The 14,440-nt window shown below is 35.9% G+C and overlaps 1 protein-coding gene across 1 annotated transcript; it reads left to right on the forward strand.

The window, feature by feature from the left end:
* Window positions 1-9,087: 9,087 nt before the first annotated feature.
* LOC121242342 lies at window positions 9,088-12,213 on the forward strand. The gene is made up of 4 exons (XM_041140219.1): window positions 9,088-9,206; window positions 9,596-9,823; window positions 11,226-11,508; window positions 11,761-12,213. Exons 1-4 carry the CDS (start codon window positions 9,088-9,090, stop codon window positions 12,211-12,213), a joined length of 1,083 nt encoding a protein of 360 aa, XP_040996153.1.
* Window positions 12,214-14,440: the final 2,227 nt, after the last annotated feature.

Genomic DNA, 14,440 nt, shown 5'->3' on the forward strand with positions numbered 1-14,440 from the left:
AAAAAAAAAGGAGTTTTGGCCACTAGCAAGGGAAGAATATCCCAAAGAACATTTTTTTACCAAATCAAGAATTTAAAGATTTTTATTTTGGCGACCTTATGGCTAGGTGGGGAACAGTACTCAACGACATATTACTCTAATGTCGAATCTCGTTTGTTTTTACAGATAAAATGATATGAGATAAATTAAAATTAAAATTAAAAATTGAATAAAATATTATTAGAATATATATTTTTAATATTTTTTTTGTTTTGGAATTTGAAAAAGTTGAATTGTTTATTTTATTTTGTGTAGGAATTTGAAAAAGTTGTAATAATTATATGAGATGAGTTGAGAGAAGTTGAGATGAAATGAATATTGAGAGGATAAAAAAATATTTGGCAAAATGATCTTGAGATTGAGCGAGAACACTCAAAGCCCCAAAATGTGGTCGAGTAGGGTTCAATAAACTCTCAACTGAGGATATATAAAAGAACAAAATGAAACGTCACAAAAATTTAATATTCTTTTTGCTTCCATATAAACTACAAGAAAACTGTTTATTTATTGTCAATTATTTCTATCAAAATTAGTCTATTCTCGTCCCAAATAATTTGTCATAAATACTCATTTTTCTTGTAGTGATATATATAATATTTACGTTATTGGCACTTGCTCCCCTTGATATAATTAATTTGTTTGTTAATCATCAACCACTCATATATATGTTTCCTAAAACTTGGGGAGCACAAACCTATATATATATATATATGGTACTGTAATCTCTTAGTTTTGATAAAAATAAATAAATAAACTAATTATAAGTATTAATATATATATATATATATATATATATATATATATATATATATATATATATATATATATAAACACACACACACACTTACGTGATAGTTTCACCTGCAATAGTATTGCATGCGGTGTTACAGTTGATAGTACAAGAAAATTTGAGGGTAGCATGCAGGAGTAAGCGATAGGTAATCTATGAGCGATCAACTATATATATGGATTTCCCACTGGGAAATTTCCAATTGAAAAAAAAATCCATTGATTTATAAATCAATATATTTTGAACTCTATTTTGATTTTCTTTTTAAAATAAAAAGAGTTCAAATATAAAATAGGAAATTACAAAAAAAGAAAATCAAATAAAGATATAAAAAAATAAAAGTAAATAGATAATTAGTCTATCTATTATAGAAGAGGAGATTATATGAAAAATGTAACCGATTCTTTCCTTTCCTTAGGTTATTGGTCATCCGCCGGGAGTTTCGGGTTTAATACGACCGTGATCAGGTAGATGTCTATTTAAGTTTTTAAGTTTTCTCTAGTTATACTTTAAATTAAATGGGATATCTATGGACATGGATGAACTGGGCTTGTTTGGCCTCAAAGATGAGATATAAACTTCTCTAAATTTTCACTTCTCATAATTTCATTCTTAAACATCACTCAAACATAAAATATTTTCAATTTCAAATCTCCAACTTTTTTATTTAATCATTACCTAATTATTATCTAAACACAAACATCAATATAACAATTTTATAAACATAAAAAAAAAAATCAATATAACTTTTACAAATTTCAAAATAAAAATAATAGTAAAAAAGTTATATTGATCAAACTTGAACTTTTTAATGTTTTTATGTAATTTTTTCTCTCTCATTTCTCAAAACACAATAAAATATTTTAAGTCAAATTATTTCACTATTATTTACATAATTAATATAATATATATATTTCAAATGTCTTGATATTGTATGTTATGGTGTTTTTTTTGGTACATTTTCTCGTTAATTGTGACCTTGCAAAAACTTAAAACTTGCCTAGGCATGGCAAAATTTTAAAAACTTATTTAAATACTTGAATGGAGCTTGTTTGGTCATATGTCCAACGCGCCTGCAAGAAACTATTTATGTGATTATTTTTATGCAACTTTTTTATGGTTGTAGCACTCTTATTTTTTTGTACTTATCAATTACTATATATAAAAGCGGAGTCATATAATTGCGATTTGGCACTCTGACCGTTAAAGTCGATCATTGATGATGATCACTAGAAGAAAAAATATCCGAAGTGTTGCATTTGTGAAGCGGTGTTTTTTTCAAAAGTAGTGTTTACCAATTATGAGCCATTGTACTTCTTAGGTTTCATTTCTTTTCGAAATGGTTGTCTCCAAGCTTTGCCTCAAGATGCAAGGGACCATTATCTTTGTTATCCAATTGTCGAAACATGCTCTCGTCAAGATATTTCTTCTCCGTAAGAGTTCATATATCTTTGGTTGCTTATAATCCACAGCCAACAATAAATACTATATTCTTATAATCAGCAATAAATTGAATCCTGAGAACAAAGAGGAATCATCTCATTTTCCTATATTCTCTCCCATTAGTCGATTTTTCACTAGCCATTTTTAGATCCATATTTTTTAGACCCAAGCAACTAGATGCTCATTTTCCTCTTCATCAACCTGTTACGTGCTGCTAGGGTTCCAATATTTTCGTTCTATTGTTTAAGTATTGTATAAGTGTCGTTGTTTCACTTGGGTCAGTTATGAGTTACACATGCTTTATTTTGGGTTTTGACTGAGTCTAATTTAGTGGGCCAATTACTGGTAAGTGGGTCAGTTAGTATTGTTGGGTCATGGTAAATATGTAGAAGTGGCCTGTTATGTAATTGCTTATTTAAATTCAGCAAGTATGATCAATGAAGGAAGAACTTTTGCATTCGAAATTGAGCAAGTGTTGGAGGCTTTGTCACCTCAAATTGCCAATATAATTTACAAACTTATTTTTTAATTACAATAACCATAATTGTAACACTCCAGGCTTAGGCCCAAGCCCAAGTGCCAAACCTAGCCCAACTAGGTACAAAACGCATCGTTTTACCACTCTCAGAATTGCTTTCCCTCTCCTTTCTTCCTCCATCCCCCGATAACCCCTCTTCCCCTATCACAATGCTCGACAACCCAAAGCACAACTTCTCCCCCACGATGCCACACCTTTTCACGTCCCCTTCTTTGTGACCGAAACCTCAACTCCCTCTCTATCTCATAGTGCCCCGTACTCACCAATCCCTCCCCATGGTTTCTCTCTCCCTCTTACAAGTTCTCTCTCAGCCAATCTGTCTCTTTCTTGTGCTGAAGATCCAAATCACCACCACCACACATCGAGCAAACCCAATACTGAGAACCACCAACAGTAGCCACTGATTTCAGATGAACCACCCCAAGATTCACCACACACTCTCACAGTCCAGATTTGGGCCCCACTTCTTAGCGATGCTAGTAAGTTCTCTCTCTCCATCTTTATCTGTCTTACTCTTCCTCGATTGATCTCGCTCTCAATCTCTATGTAGATCGAGGCTTGTTGCCCCCTCTTTGTGCCATCGTAGTGAAGCCTCTTGCCTCCAGTCTTCATGGCAAGCCACTTTGCTCCACCTAAGACCACGACAAACACCCATGCCATCACTTACAAAAGCCTAGATCCGTTGCTGACCTCCATTGCACACAGGATCCCCCGTTTTCACAGCAATCCAACAACATCTTCACATCAGAAGATTACTCTTGGTGGTAAAAAACATAGAGGTATAACTAACACTTGATTTCTAGAAATTCATGTGTTTGGTTAACTATGAGTTGTCATGTTGAAACTGTTGCATGTGTGAATGGTTGTAATCAGTGGTTGGGGAAACTGTGTCATTTTGATGTTGATTGTGTGCTTTGGGAAGTGATGGGAAATGAGAGACTAAGACTTAGGTGATGTGGTTTTGATTGAAATAATTATCTAAAGTGTTGGGGGTTGCTTTATAGCACTATTTGTGAATCTACGTAGTGGTTGCTGTCCCTTTGAAATGTTGAGATAAAATGGGTAATTGTGATGAGGTTGGTGTCGTTTGAAGCTTCGGGATAAAACATTTGTAGTTTGTATTGTGATTGGATGTAACACCCGGGCCCAGCACTAAACCGTTTTCTAAAATTATTTTGGATTTATACGTATGGAAAACTAGTTGTTTTGTCGAATATTTTATGGGTCATTTTTATTTTAAGAAACAAGTTGAAATATTGCAAGTTTGGTTCGTGACTCAAAATCTAATAGTAGAGCCCTTTTATTTATTTATTCTTTTTAGTTATTCACAACCAGATTTTTTAAAAGTGGCTCTACCCGATCACCCCAAGACCCGCACCCCTCTTTTATTAAACTGAGAAACCCAACGGCTGTTGTTTTTTTTAGAAACTCCCCACCTTTTTTCACGTCTCTTTCCACCAATCATAAGCATTGCTTATGCACGTCTCTTTCCTCTCTTATCTCTAGGGTTTTATCATCACCTCTATATATATACACGTACTCATCTACTGCATGGAGAAACTGCCCAAAACTTGTTGCTGCCGCAAGCCATAGCACAACCCCCATCGTGTTGCACTCCATTGTTGTAACCCAAAAACATCCACTGCAGCTTGGTTTTCATCCAACCACTGTGTAATATCCCACTGCCCTGCCCCACGTGAAACCGGCAGCTACCTAGATTCCCTTCCATAAACTGCAACCACCCACACGCACAGCAACACCACTGTAAGTCACTGCCGTGGAGGCCGCACGTCCTCTCCATCACTTGGTTAGCCCCTATTTTTGCTCATCTAAACAGAGCACTCCACTTTCCCCCATCGTGAGCCGGGTTTTACCACCAAGCCGCTACCAGTCCCCTCCTTTCAAGTTCCAGCATGTTTGCACCGCCTTCCGTCGTGGATCAACCACTGGCTAGCATCATTTTTCGCTCTCTCTACGTTAAAGGGTTCCCCCCGAAAACTTCGCATGACACGGCTCCTCCCTACGCAACCACCAACAACCAACAGTGAGGACAAGCCGCAACAGACAGTTGCAACAGAGTGCGCCGGAGAACCTTTCATCACCACCAAACACCGCCCATCCCACGATTTCTCTCTATCCCTCGATTTCCAGCTCTACCTTCCTTTAGCTCTCTCTCTCTCTCTCTCTCTCTCTCTCTCAGTGCACTGCCATCGGGACAGTCACCGCCCATCGCAACTCAGCTCCGCCACGATCTCTTTCCCTCACAGTGAAATTCTGTCGCACGTCTTCCCTCAATTGTGAGTTTCGGAAATATATGGGTGGTTCTAAGTGCTTCAATTACGTGAAGTTAGAGGGTAGAGATTATAGATTTATGAGATTACCATTTTGCCCTTAAGCCAAGTAGGATTTGAATGTATTTTTTTAAAAATGGGTTTTGAATGGGCCTTGTTTTTAGGTTTGGGTTTGGTTTTATGTTCAGCTTGTGTTTTACAAAAGCTTTTGTAGCTCAGACTTGTATTTAATTGAAGTTGAGTTTTGTAATGGAATTTTGTTTTATTAAGTGGATATTGAGGATTTTGGGAAGTTGTGGTATTTTAGGGTTATAAGAATTCTAGGTTTTTTTTTAGGAATAAGGATAGGTTGATTTAGTATTTAAGATTAAATATTGAAATATGTGTTCGATTGAAAATTTACGAGAATTACGTGAATATTTTATAGGTGACGCTTAATTATGTTCGACATTTTTTAAGAAAATTCTTAAAAAAAAGGCTAAAAAGTCCAGCTAAGCGGGGTTCCTATGCTAGACTTTGCATTAAAATAAAATAAGCTGAGGTTATTTTTGAAAAATATACATATTTGATTGTGAAAAGAAATTTGAACTACCTCAGTTATTTGTTCTGCATTACTCATGAGATTCTGTTTAAGAAGAAATTTTTTTTGTCATGACTGGTGTAGACATGAGCTTATTTTTGACATTCTGTTTCTGCTCGGATAGCTATCGGGTTTTACACAACCCTACCAAAGGGTTAAACATGATATTTGTTTTGATATGATAAGATAAGATGTGATGTTCCAGTTTATGTTATGCCAAAGGGATTTTGATTATGAATATTTTTGAACTTTCACTCTGATATTTTTGATAACATGTTCTGACGCTGCATTTTGAAAACATTAATCTGATTCTGCATTCTGAAAGAAAATATTTTTGTTCTGCATTTTGAACTTTGTAAATGCTCATATTTACACACTAGTATATGTCTTTTGCTTACTGAGTTGTTGATAACTCACCCCTTATCTCCATATATTTTTCAGATAATTTTGATGGTTCAGCTGGAGAACAAGAGAAGGAAGTTTTACCAAGGTGTGATGTTCAAAGTAGAATAAGTGCCTCAAAGTACAAGTGCTTATTTGAGAGTCGTAGTTAGTAAGTTGATTTTATTTTTCGGGTATTTTGATTTGATGAGTTAAGGATAGTTTCGAGTTTTTGGAGGATTTCTAATATATGTTGTTGAGAATTTCTTTATTATCCCCATGGAGGAACTTAGATTTTTGGATTGATTAAATGGATTACTATTTTATGGGATTTTCTGGATTTTATAGTTGTGTTATTTAAGTTGATTTTAGGTATTAAGAGCTAACTCTCCAGACCTTTGGGATCGAGGCGTTACATTGGATGTTGGGTATGCTAATGGGATAAGTGTGAATGCTTCTAATATGTGGGGTTTGGGAGTTATTTTGTGGGTTGGAAATGCGTAGTAACTAGGTTAGAAGAATTGGAACCATGAGATTTATTGTAGTGGCATTGTTTAGTTGTGTTGTTTATTTTAGATGTGCCAGTTTAATTGTATTAATTTATAGTTTATTTAATTATATCTAGTTAACGATCAAATTTCTGATTAACACAGTTTAGAGGTTTTTCTAAAAAAGTTGAAGGGTCAGGTAAGCAGAGTTTCTATGCTAGACTTTGCTTAAAAAGAAAATGAACTGAAGTTGATCTATTAAAAATGAGCATGATATGTTTTAAAAATAAATGTAAAAACAACCTCAATTATGTGTTCTACATTACTCATGAAAATTATTTAAAAGAGAAAATGGTTTCTAGCATGACTGATATAGATATAAACAATATTTTGATATGTTGTTTCTTAAATGTGCAAAAGTGAATATGGAATCTGGGAATTTTGTACATGTTATATGAAAGTGTTCTGAATCCATTTTTGAATATGTGAAAATGATATGAAATTGTTCAGTACTCTATTTTGGCATGATGTGACATCTAAAAAACCTTTAGCATGACTTTCTGATTATGTATCTAATTCTGTTTCAAGTTATGATCCGATGATCCTGATTCTTTTTTGCTCAGATATATGGCCCTACCACGGGTGATAATAGTAGTCTCTGAACCTGTCACGGGTGGTAATTGTGGCTTCTAGCCCTTTCATGGGTGATAATAATGAGTTCTAGTCCTGGCACAGGACATAATAGTGACCTATGACTTTGTCACGGGATATAATAGTGACCTCTAACCCTGCCACAAGACATAATAGTGGCCTCTGGCCCCTCCACGGGATGTAATAGTGGTCTCTATTTTGAGTGTAATCGTTTTGGTATCATGGTGATTTATATTCTGCTTAGCTTTCCGCAAAATTCACAACCCCATCATGACGGTTAAATATGGTCTATGTTTTGATATGATGCTCTAATATGATATGATATGATGATGATGTTCAGTTATATTATGTTAAAATACATTTTTTAATATAAGCATTTTGAACTGTTGGTCTGATATTCTGTTAACATGTTTTTGGATTTGCATTTTGAAACTAAAATATTTTGTTCTACATTCTAACTCTGTGAAAAGACTCAAGTTTACATACTATATATGTTCACTGCTTACTGAATTGTTGATAACCCACCCCTTATCTCCTCAATATTATCAGATATATTGAATATTATGGAGTATGGGTGAGATAATTTAAATATAGTAGATTAAGTACATAAGGTTTCTATGAGTATTGACGAATTTTATTAAATAATTTTGTTATGTTCTGATGACTTGGTATTTTGGAAGGTTGATTATATTGAGGTAGTTGGTTTAAAACAATAGTTTTTATGTGTCACTGAGAATTTAGAGTCTAAAAATATATTGTCGAAATGTGAGTTTAAGTAATAAAAAGTAAATCTCAGACCCCACCTGGACCAGGGCATTAAAATAATAGTGGTCTCAGAGTCGCGTTCCTGCGACATGGTAGAGAGCACGCTTTAGGCACAATTGTCAGAAGTAGTAGTAACATTGAAGGGAGAGACTACATCTGTGTGAAGAACAAGAAAATTAGAAGAGCATGTTAGTAGCAATGTTGCAACAGCTTAAAAATCTGCCATCCAGTTATGAGCAGTTAGCAATTATAACGACAAATCAGCAATAAGGTGAAGGATCCTCAAATAAGAATACTAAGGTTAGTAATAATCCTTTATTTGATGGAAATGGGGGGATACATGCAAGGTCACTAAGGTTGCATTTTCTTAAGTTTGACGAGTCTGGACCTATGGAGTGGGTTCTTAAGGCACTACAATTATTTTCTTATTATCATATGTTTGATGACCAAAGGGTATAGATAGCTTTTTTCTACATGGAGGGCAAGGCTCTCTCTTGGTATTGTTGGCTTATGGACTTAAGCCCAATTCACACATGGGATGAGTTGGTCATAGCCCTAAAGGTTAGATTTAGGCACTCTACTTATAAGGATCCAGTGGGAGTTTTTACAAAATTAAGACAGACTACTACAGTGGAGGAATATCAGTCCCAATTTGAAGCCTTATCTAATAAAATCAGTAGAGTAATAGAGAAATTTCGTATCAGTACATTTCTTAGTGGGCTTCGGGATGATCTTAAAATTATTATTACTATGTTCAAGCCTAACACACTTTCTACGGCATTTGGATTAGCAAGCTTATAGGAGGAGAAGGTCCTAAGAAAAACCCATGGATTATTGCCCAGAAACCAACCTCAAAACACTAATAACCAAAATTCACCCCGCAAATTACCAGCATTAGCACCCATATTAAGATTATCATCCCCTCCAAACAGACCAGATACCAAGAATTTATGTCCAAACTCAACCCCTTACAATAGAACCAAGAGACCTACCTTACCCATTCAAAGAATATCACCCACTCACATGCAAGAAAGGAGAGAGAGGAGTTTATGCTACTATTGTGACGAGAAGTTCCAACATGGCATAGGTGCAGCAGACCCAAAACTTTTCTTCTAGAAGGAATGGGGGTAGAAGAAGAGGAAGAACCTGAGAAAACAGATGCAGCTTTGGTTGTAATAGAGGAGACCAAGGTTGAAGAAATAGGGGAATTGCTAGGCATTTCATTACATGCCATAGCAGGGTCTCTAGCAGCTAAAACTATGTGGTTGCAAGGAGAAATAAACAATCAATAGGTGCTGATTTTGATTGATATGTACTCATAGTTTTATTGACCCATATATGGCAAAGAAGGCTATACTATCAATGGTAGATAGCCATTTGACAGTTAAGGCAGCGAATGGTGCTACCCTCCCTTGCCCTTGGTTATTGTAAGGCAGATCCTGTTACTTTACAAAAGTTGCAATTTGTTGCTAATTTTTGTGTTGATACTTAGTGGGTGTGAAGTGGTATTGGAGGTGGATTGGTTAAGGAGTTTAGGGTCTATTTCGTAAGATTTTCTGACTTAACCATGTTATTTTCAATGGGAGATGTTAAGGTTAAGTTGTAGGGTTTGCAATTACCTACAAAGAGTATTGAGGAAGAAGAGCACATTAACCAGCATAATTGGTGGTCATCTGAAGGCTTATGGCTTCAAGTTTTGGATGCAACTACATTGGACTCTAAGGAGGTTGTTTTACCAGGAGTAAAGCAAATGTTGGAAAATTTTCAGGGTATTTTCATTGAACCTACGCCCCCTCTTAAGAGCTATGATCACAAAATGCAGCTGCAGGAAGGAGCCAAGCCTACTTGTGTTCACAGGTATCCGTATTAACAAAAGAGGAGATAGAAAGGTTGGTGGCTGAGTTGTTGAGAAGTGGCATTATACGGAGCAGTAAAATTCCTTACTCATCTCCATTGCTACTAGTGAGAAAGGTGGATAGTAGCTGGCGTATGTATGTGGATTATCGTGCCCTCAACAAGAAAACTATAAAAGATAAGTATCTGATTCTTAATATTGATAAATTGCTTGATGAACTATATGGGAAGTAATATTTTCTAAACTTGATTTGCCCTCTGGATACCATCAAATCAAGATGAATCTTGATGATATCCCTAAAATTGCTTTTAGAACCCATGAGGATCATTACGAGTTCCTAGTTATGCCCTTTGGGCTTACCAATGCTCCATCAACCTTTTAAGGGTTGATAAATGAAGTGTTCAGGCCGTACCTAAGGAATTTTGTGTTGGTTTTTTTATGACATCTTAATTTATAGTAAGACACATAAACATCTACATCATCTTTCCATTGCAGCCCCTTTTACAGCTTTTTTGAAGAAGAATTTTTTTTATGGACTGAGAAGGCACAAGTAGCATTTGATCAACTCAGAGAAGCAATGATACACCCTCCTATTTTAAGGTTGTCTATTTCTCTAAAAATTTTATTGTGGAATGTGATGCATTAGGGAAGCTCTAGGAGCTGTCTTAATGTAGGAAGGACAGCCCATTGTATATCTTAGCCAGGCACGCAAGGGTAAGAATTTGAACCTATTTACTTATGAGAATGAATTATTGTCATTAGTTATGGCAGTGAGGAAATGGCGGCACTATTTGTTGGAGCAATCTTTTAAAATTTGTACAAATCAGCAAGCATTAAAATACTTGTTAGAGCAACGGGTGGGGACCCCAGCCTAATAGAAGCGGGTACCTAAGCTTTCCGTAATGACTTTATAGTGGAATATAAGAGTGGAAAAACCAACACAGCCACCCATTCACCAAATACTTCCCACCATCCCAACACCAACCAAACACAACCATAACCACAACCACACAACCAAACCATCATCTTCATGCAGTCAGTATAGTGCAAGCAAAGTGGATAGAGGAGTTAAAGAAAGCATACCCCCCAAAACCCCCAGTTGCAGCAGCTATTTAGCCACTACCGTCAAGGGATCTTGGACTTGACCCTTTTACCAAATCTAAAATCAACTACTCTTTTACAAAGTGGGGTCTTTGGTGCTTTTCTTGCATCAGTTTCACAGCATTCCATTAGGGGGCCACACGAGAGTGTAGAAAACATATGCAAGAATTAAAGGGAATTTTTCTGGCCTGGATTAAGAAGTGATGTCAGAGCTTATGCCAGTGAATGCAATGTATATCAGAGGAACAAGGTTGAAACCCTCCATCCTGGGGGTTGTTGCTAATACCTTTCAAAAATTGGGAGGATATTAACATGGATTTCATTGAATGGTTGCCTCATTCACCAATTGAGCAAATATGGACATTTCATGGCCATCACCCATCCATACATTGCTATGACCGTAGCAAGAGCCTTCATGGAAAATGCTTTCAAATTACATGGGTTCCCACAAACAATTGTTAGTGATAGAGATCTAGTGTTCACAAGTCATTTCTGGAAGGAGCTATTAAAAATTTGTGGCACAAATGTTTTACTCAGCACAACATATCATCCCCAAACTGATGGCCAGATTGAGGCCACGAATAAGGTGCTTGAGTGTTACCTTAGATGTTTTTCCATTGACAGGCCACGAGATTGGGCGAGATGGTTAGCTTGAACAAAATATTCCTATAATACCTTAGTGCACTCTTCCATAAAGGTCTCACCATTCAAAGTTCTGTACTGCTAGCTTCCTCCTCAAATGCTGCCTTAGGAGCCAGGGTCCACAAAAGTACATGTTGTTGATGAAGAATTAAGAACCCAGGATTTCATTGCGACTCTCATACATGAAAATCTGCAGGAAGCACAGTCAAAGATGAAGTTCTTCGCAGATCTGAAGTGGACGGACAAAGAATACAAAGAGGTAGACTTTGTTTACCTCATGATGTGTCCCTATAGGCAATTGTTAGTGGCCATGTGCCGGAATCTTAAGATTGTGCTACAGTACTATGGTCCTTTCAAGATCATATGGCGAGTTGGAAAAGTTGTGTATGAGCTTGATTTACCTCCCAAATCTTGCATCTATCCTATCTTTCACATCTTGTGTCTTAAGAGAAAGCTAGGGAATGGGATTCAACCTAACGCTAATCTACCGATTGTGACTCGAGAGGGAGCCATTGCTCCAAAACTAGAGAAGATTCTGCAGATAAGACTTAAGCAAAGAGGAAACACGGCTAACGTAGACGTGTTGGTACAATGGTGTAGAAAGGGTGAGGAAGATGCGACTTGGGAGGATCTCTCCACTCTGCAATGATGGTTCCCAGACCTTCAGGGCAAGGTCCTCTAAAAAGGGAGGAAGTGTTGTTATGTGCTGCTAGGGTTCCAATATTTTTGTTCTATTGTCTAAGTGTTATCTAAGTGTCGTCATTTCACTTGGGTCAGTTATGAATTACGCATGCTTTGTTTTGGGTTTCAACTGAGTCTCATTTAGTGGGCCAGTTACTAGTGAGTGGGTTGGTTGTTTTGTGGGTCAGTTAATATTGTTGGGTCCTGGTAAATGTATAGAAGTGGTCTGTTATGTAATTGCTTATTTAAATTTAGCAAGTATAATCAATGAAGGAAGAACTTTCGCATCCTAGAATTGACTAACAAACCACTCCATTCTTCTCTCCCCTTAGTGGATTTTTCCTGCATTTGTTTTAAGACCCAACCATCAAAACACATGATAGAGATTCCTATTCGGATCTTTAATTCTGCTCTTAGTCTCAGGGAAGTGATAACATTTTCTTCCTCTCTTAATCAAAACCAAACAGTAGCATTTGATCTCTCTGTCGGAACAAATCCCGAAACGGACATGGATGATGAGTTTGAAGACTCCCATCTCATTTCTCAAACTGGGATATAAAAGGGGTAAATTTAATCAATTTTCTAAATATTTTTTTGAATTATTGGTTGTGGAAGTTTGGATTTATTAAGATTGGTTTACAGTTTTTCAAGGTAATTAGTGCACACATGATGTTCAGTAAAATGTCTTAATTTGATTTTAACATAAAGAACGTGTGTAATTTCTAATTTTTTGGCTTTTATGCCTAAAATTAAGCAATGAAAACATTGCTAAGAGAAGTTTTATATTTTAATATAAATAAATCGAGTGAAGCTAGCTTAAGAACGAAAGACAAAGCTGAGTAGTACTTCTTTTTAACATTTCAGGAATACTGATCAACGGAGTAACCCATCGTGTATATGTTTTTCACTGTTACTATGTGTCTATATATAAACATATTTAAAATTCTAATGAAGTTTTTCTAAAAATAATAAAGAGAGAGAACTTATTTTAGTTTTGTGAAATAAAGTCAATAAACTAATCTCGAGTAATGAACTAAGTAATTTTATTAAACACATTAAACTTTTACGATAAGAAAAACGAACATTTGTGACAAATTATTTACGATGAAAACAAACTCATTTGAACAGGAAATAATCATTTTTACAGGAATAACTAGTCACAAATAAGTAATTTTTTTATTGTGTTTATTCAATAATGCACTTATTATTTTTTAAGATTTTTTATTTCTAAAGAAAACAAGACCAAACCCGCACATTGTTTTTATTAAGAACGAGATTAAATTAAAATGTTTTGAAGAGAAACATCTCTGTTTGAATACATGTTTTCTTGCAAATGAGAGAAAATTAGAATGTTTAAAGAGAAGGTTTAGAACAATTATTGACCCTCTTGCTTCTTAAGGGCTCGTTTGGATAGTGAGATGAGATGGGATGAGATGATTTTATATGAGTTGAATAAAATATTGTTAAAATATTATTTTTTAATATTATTATTATTTTACAATTTAAAAAAATTAAATTGTTTATTATATTTTGTGTGAAAATTTAGGAAAATTGTAATGATGAGATGTAGGAGTGAAAACCGACCCCATCGGCGCGGTTTTGGGGCAAAACCGATGCCGACCAATGCTTCATTTTTTGGGGAGGAAACCGGCTGAAACCGATCGATGGGGACGAGAAACACCGGCCGTCTCGACAACGGCAATTCTCTGACAGTTTACGGTATGTTCATTGGCGAGTTTCGTATGAGAGAGTAGAGAGAGAGTGTGTTGCAAATGAGAGAGAGGGTCGTAGATATGACTGTATCTGGACATGCCTCTTAATTCAGGGTCCGTTACTAATGCACCCATTGGTGATTACTTCGTAGCTGATATTGGTCGGTAGGCTTTGATAGACACTAGGCCTTTTTTTTTATAAAAAGGATCTCATTCCATTCATTTAAGAGAACATATAATTTTGACTTCAAACAACAAGTCAATTACAAACGTTAGTAGAATCTCAGTACACTATTGTGACTGACATGGTCTAGTCCAGACGGCTTATCTCTAAAGACCGAAGTCTAAGAGATAGCACAACTCTGTTCCCAACAGAGTTCACAATAACCAAACATAAAACTCCATACCCAACTAGGTTGAGTATGGAGAAACCAAACCTCAACATCACCGACTAAGCGGAGGGGGGACAACACCCTTTGGACT

The sequence above is a fragment of the Juglans microcarpa x Juglans regia genome, chromosome 8D, assembly GCF_004785595.1.
Source record: "Juglans microcarpa x Juglans regia isolate MS1-56 chromosome 8D, Jm3101_v1.0, whole genome shotgun sequence".
NCBI lineage: Eukaryota > Viridiplantae > Streptophyta > Magnoliopsida > Fagales > Juglandaceae > Juglans > Juglans microcarpa x Juglans regia.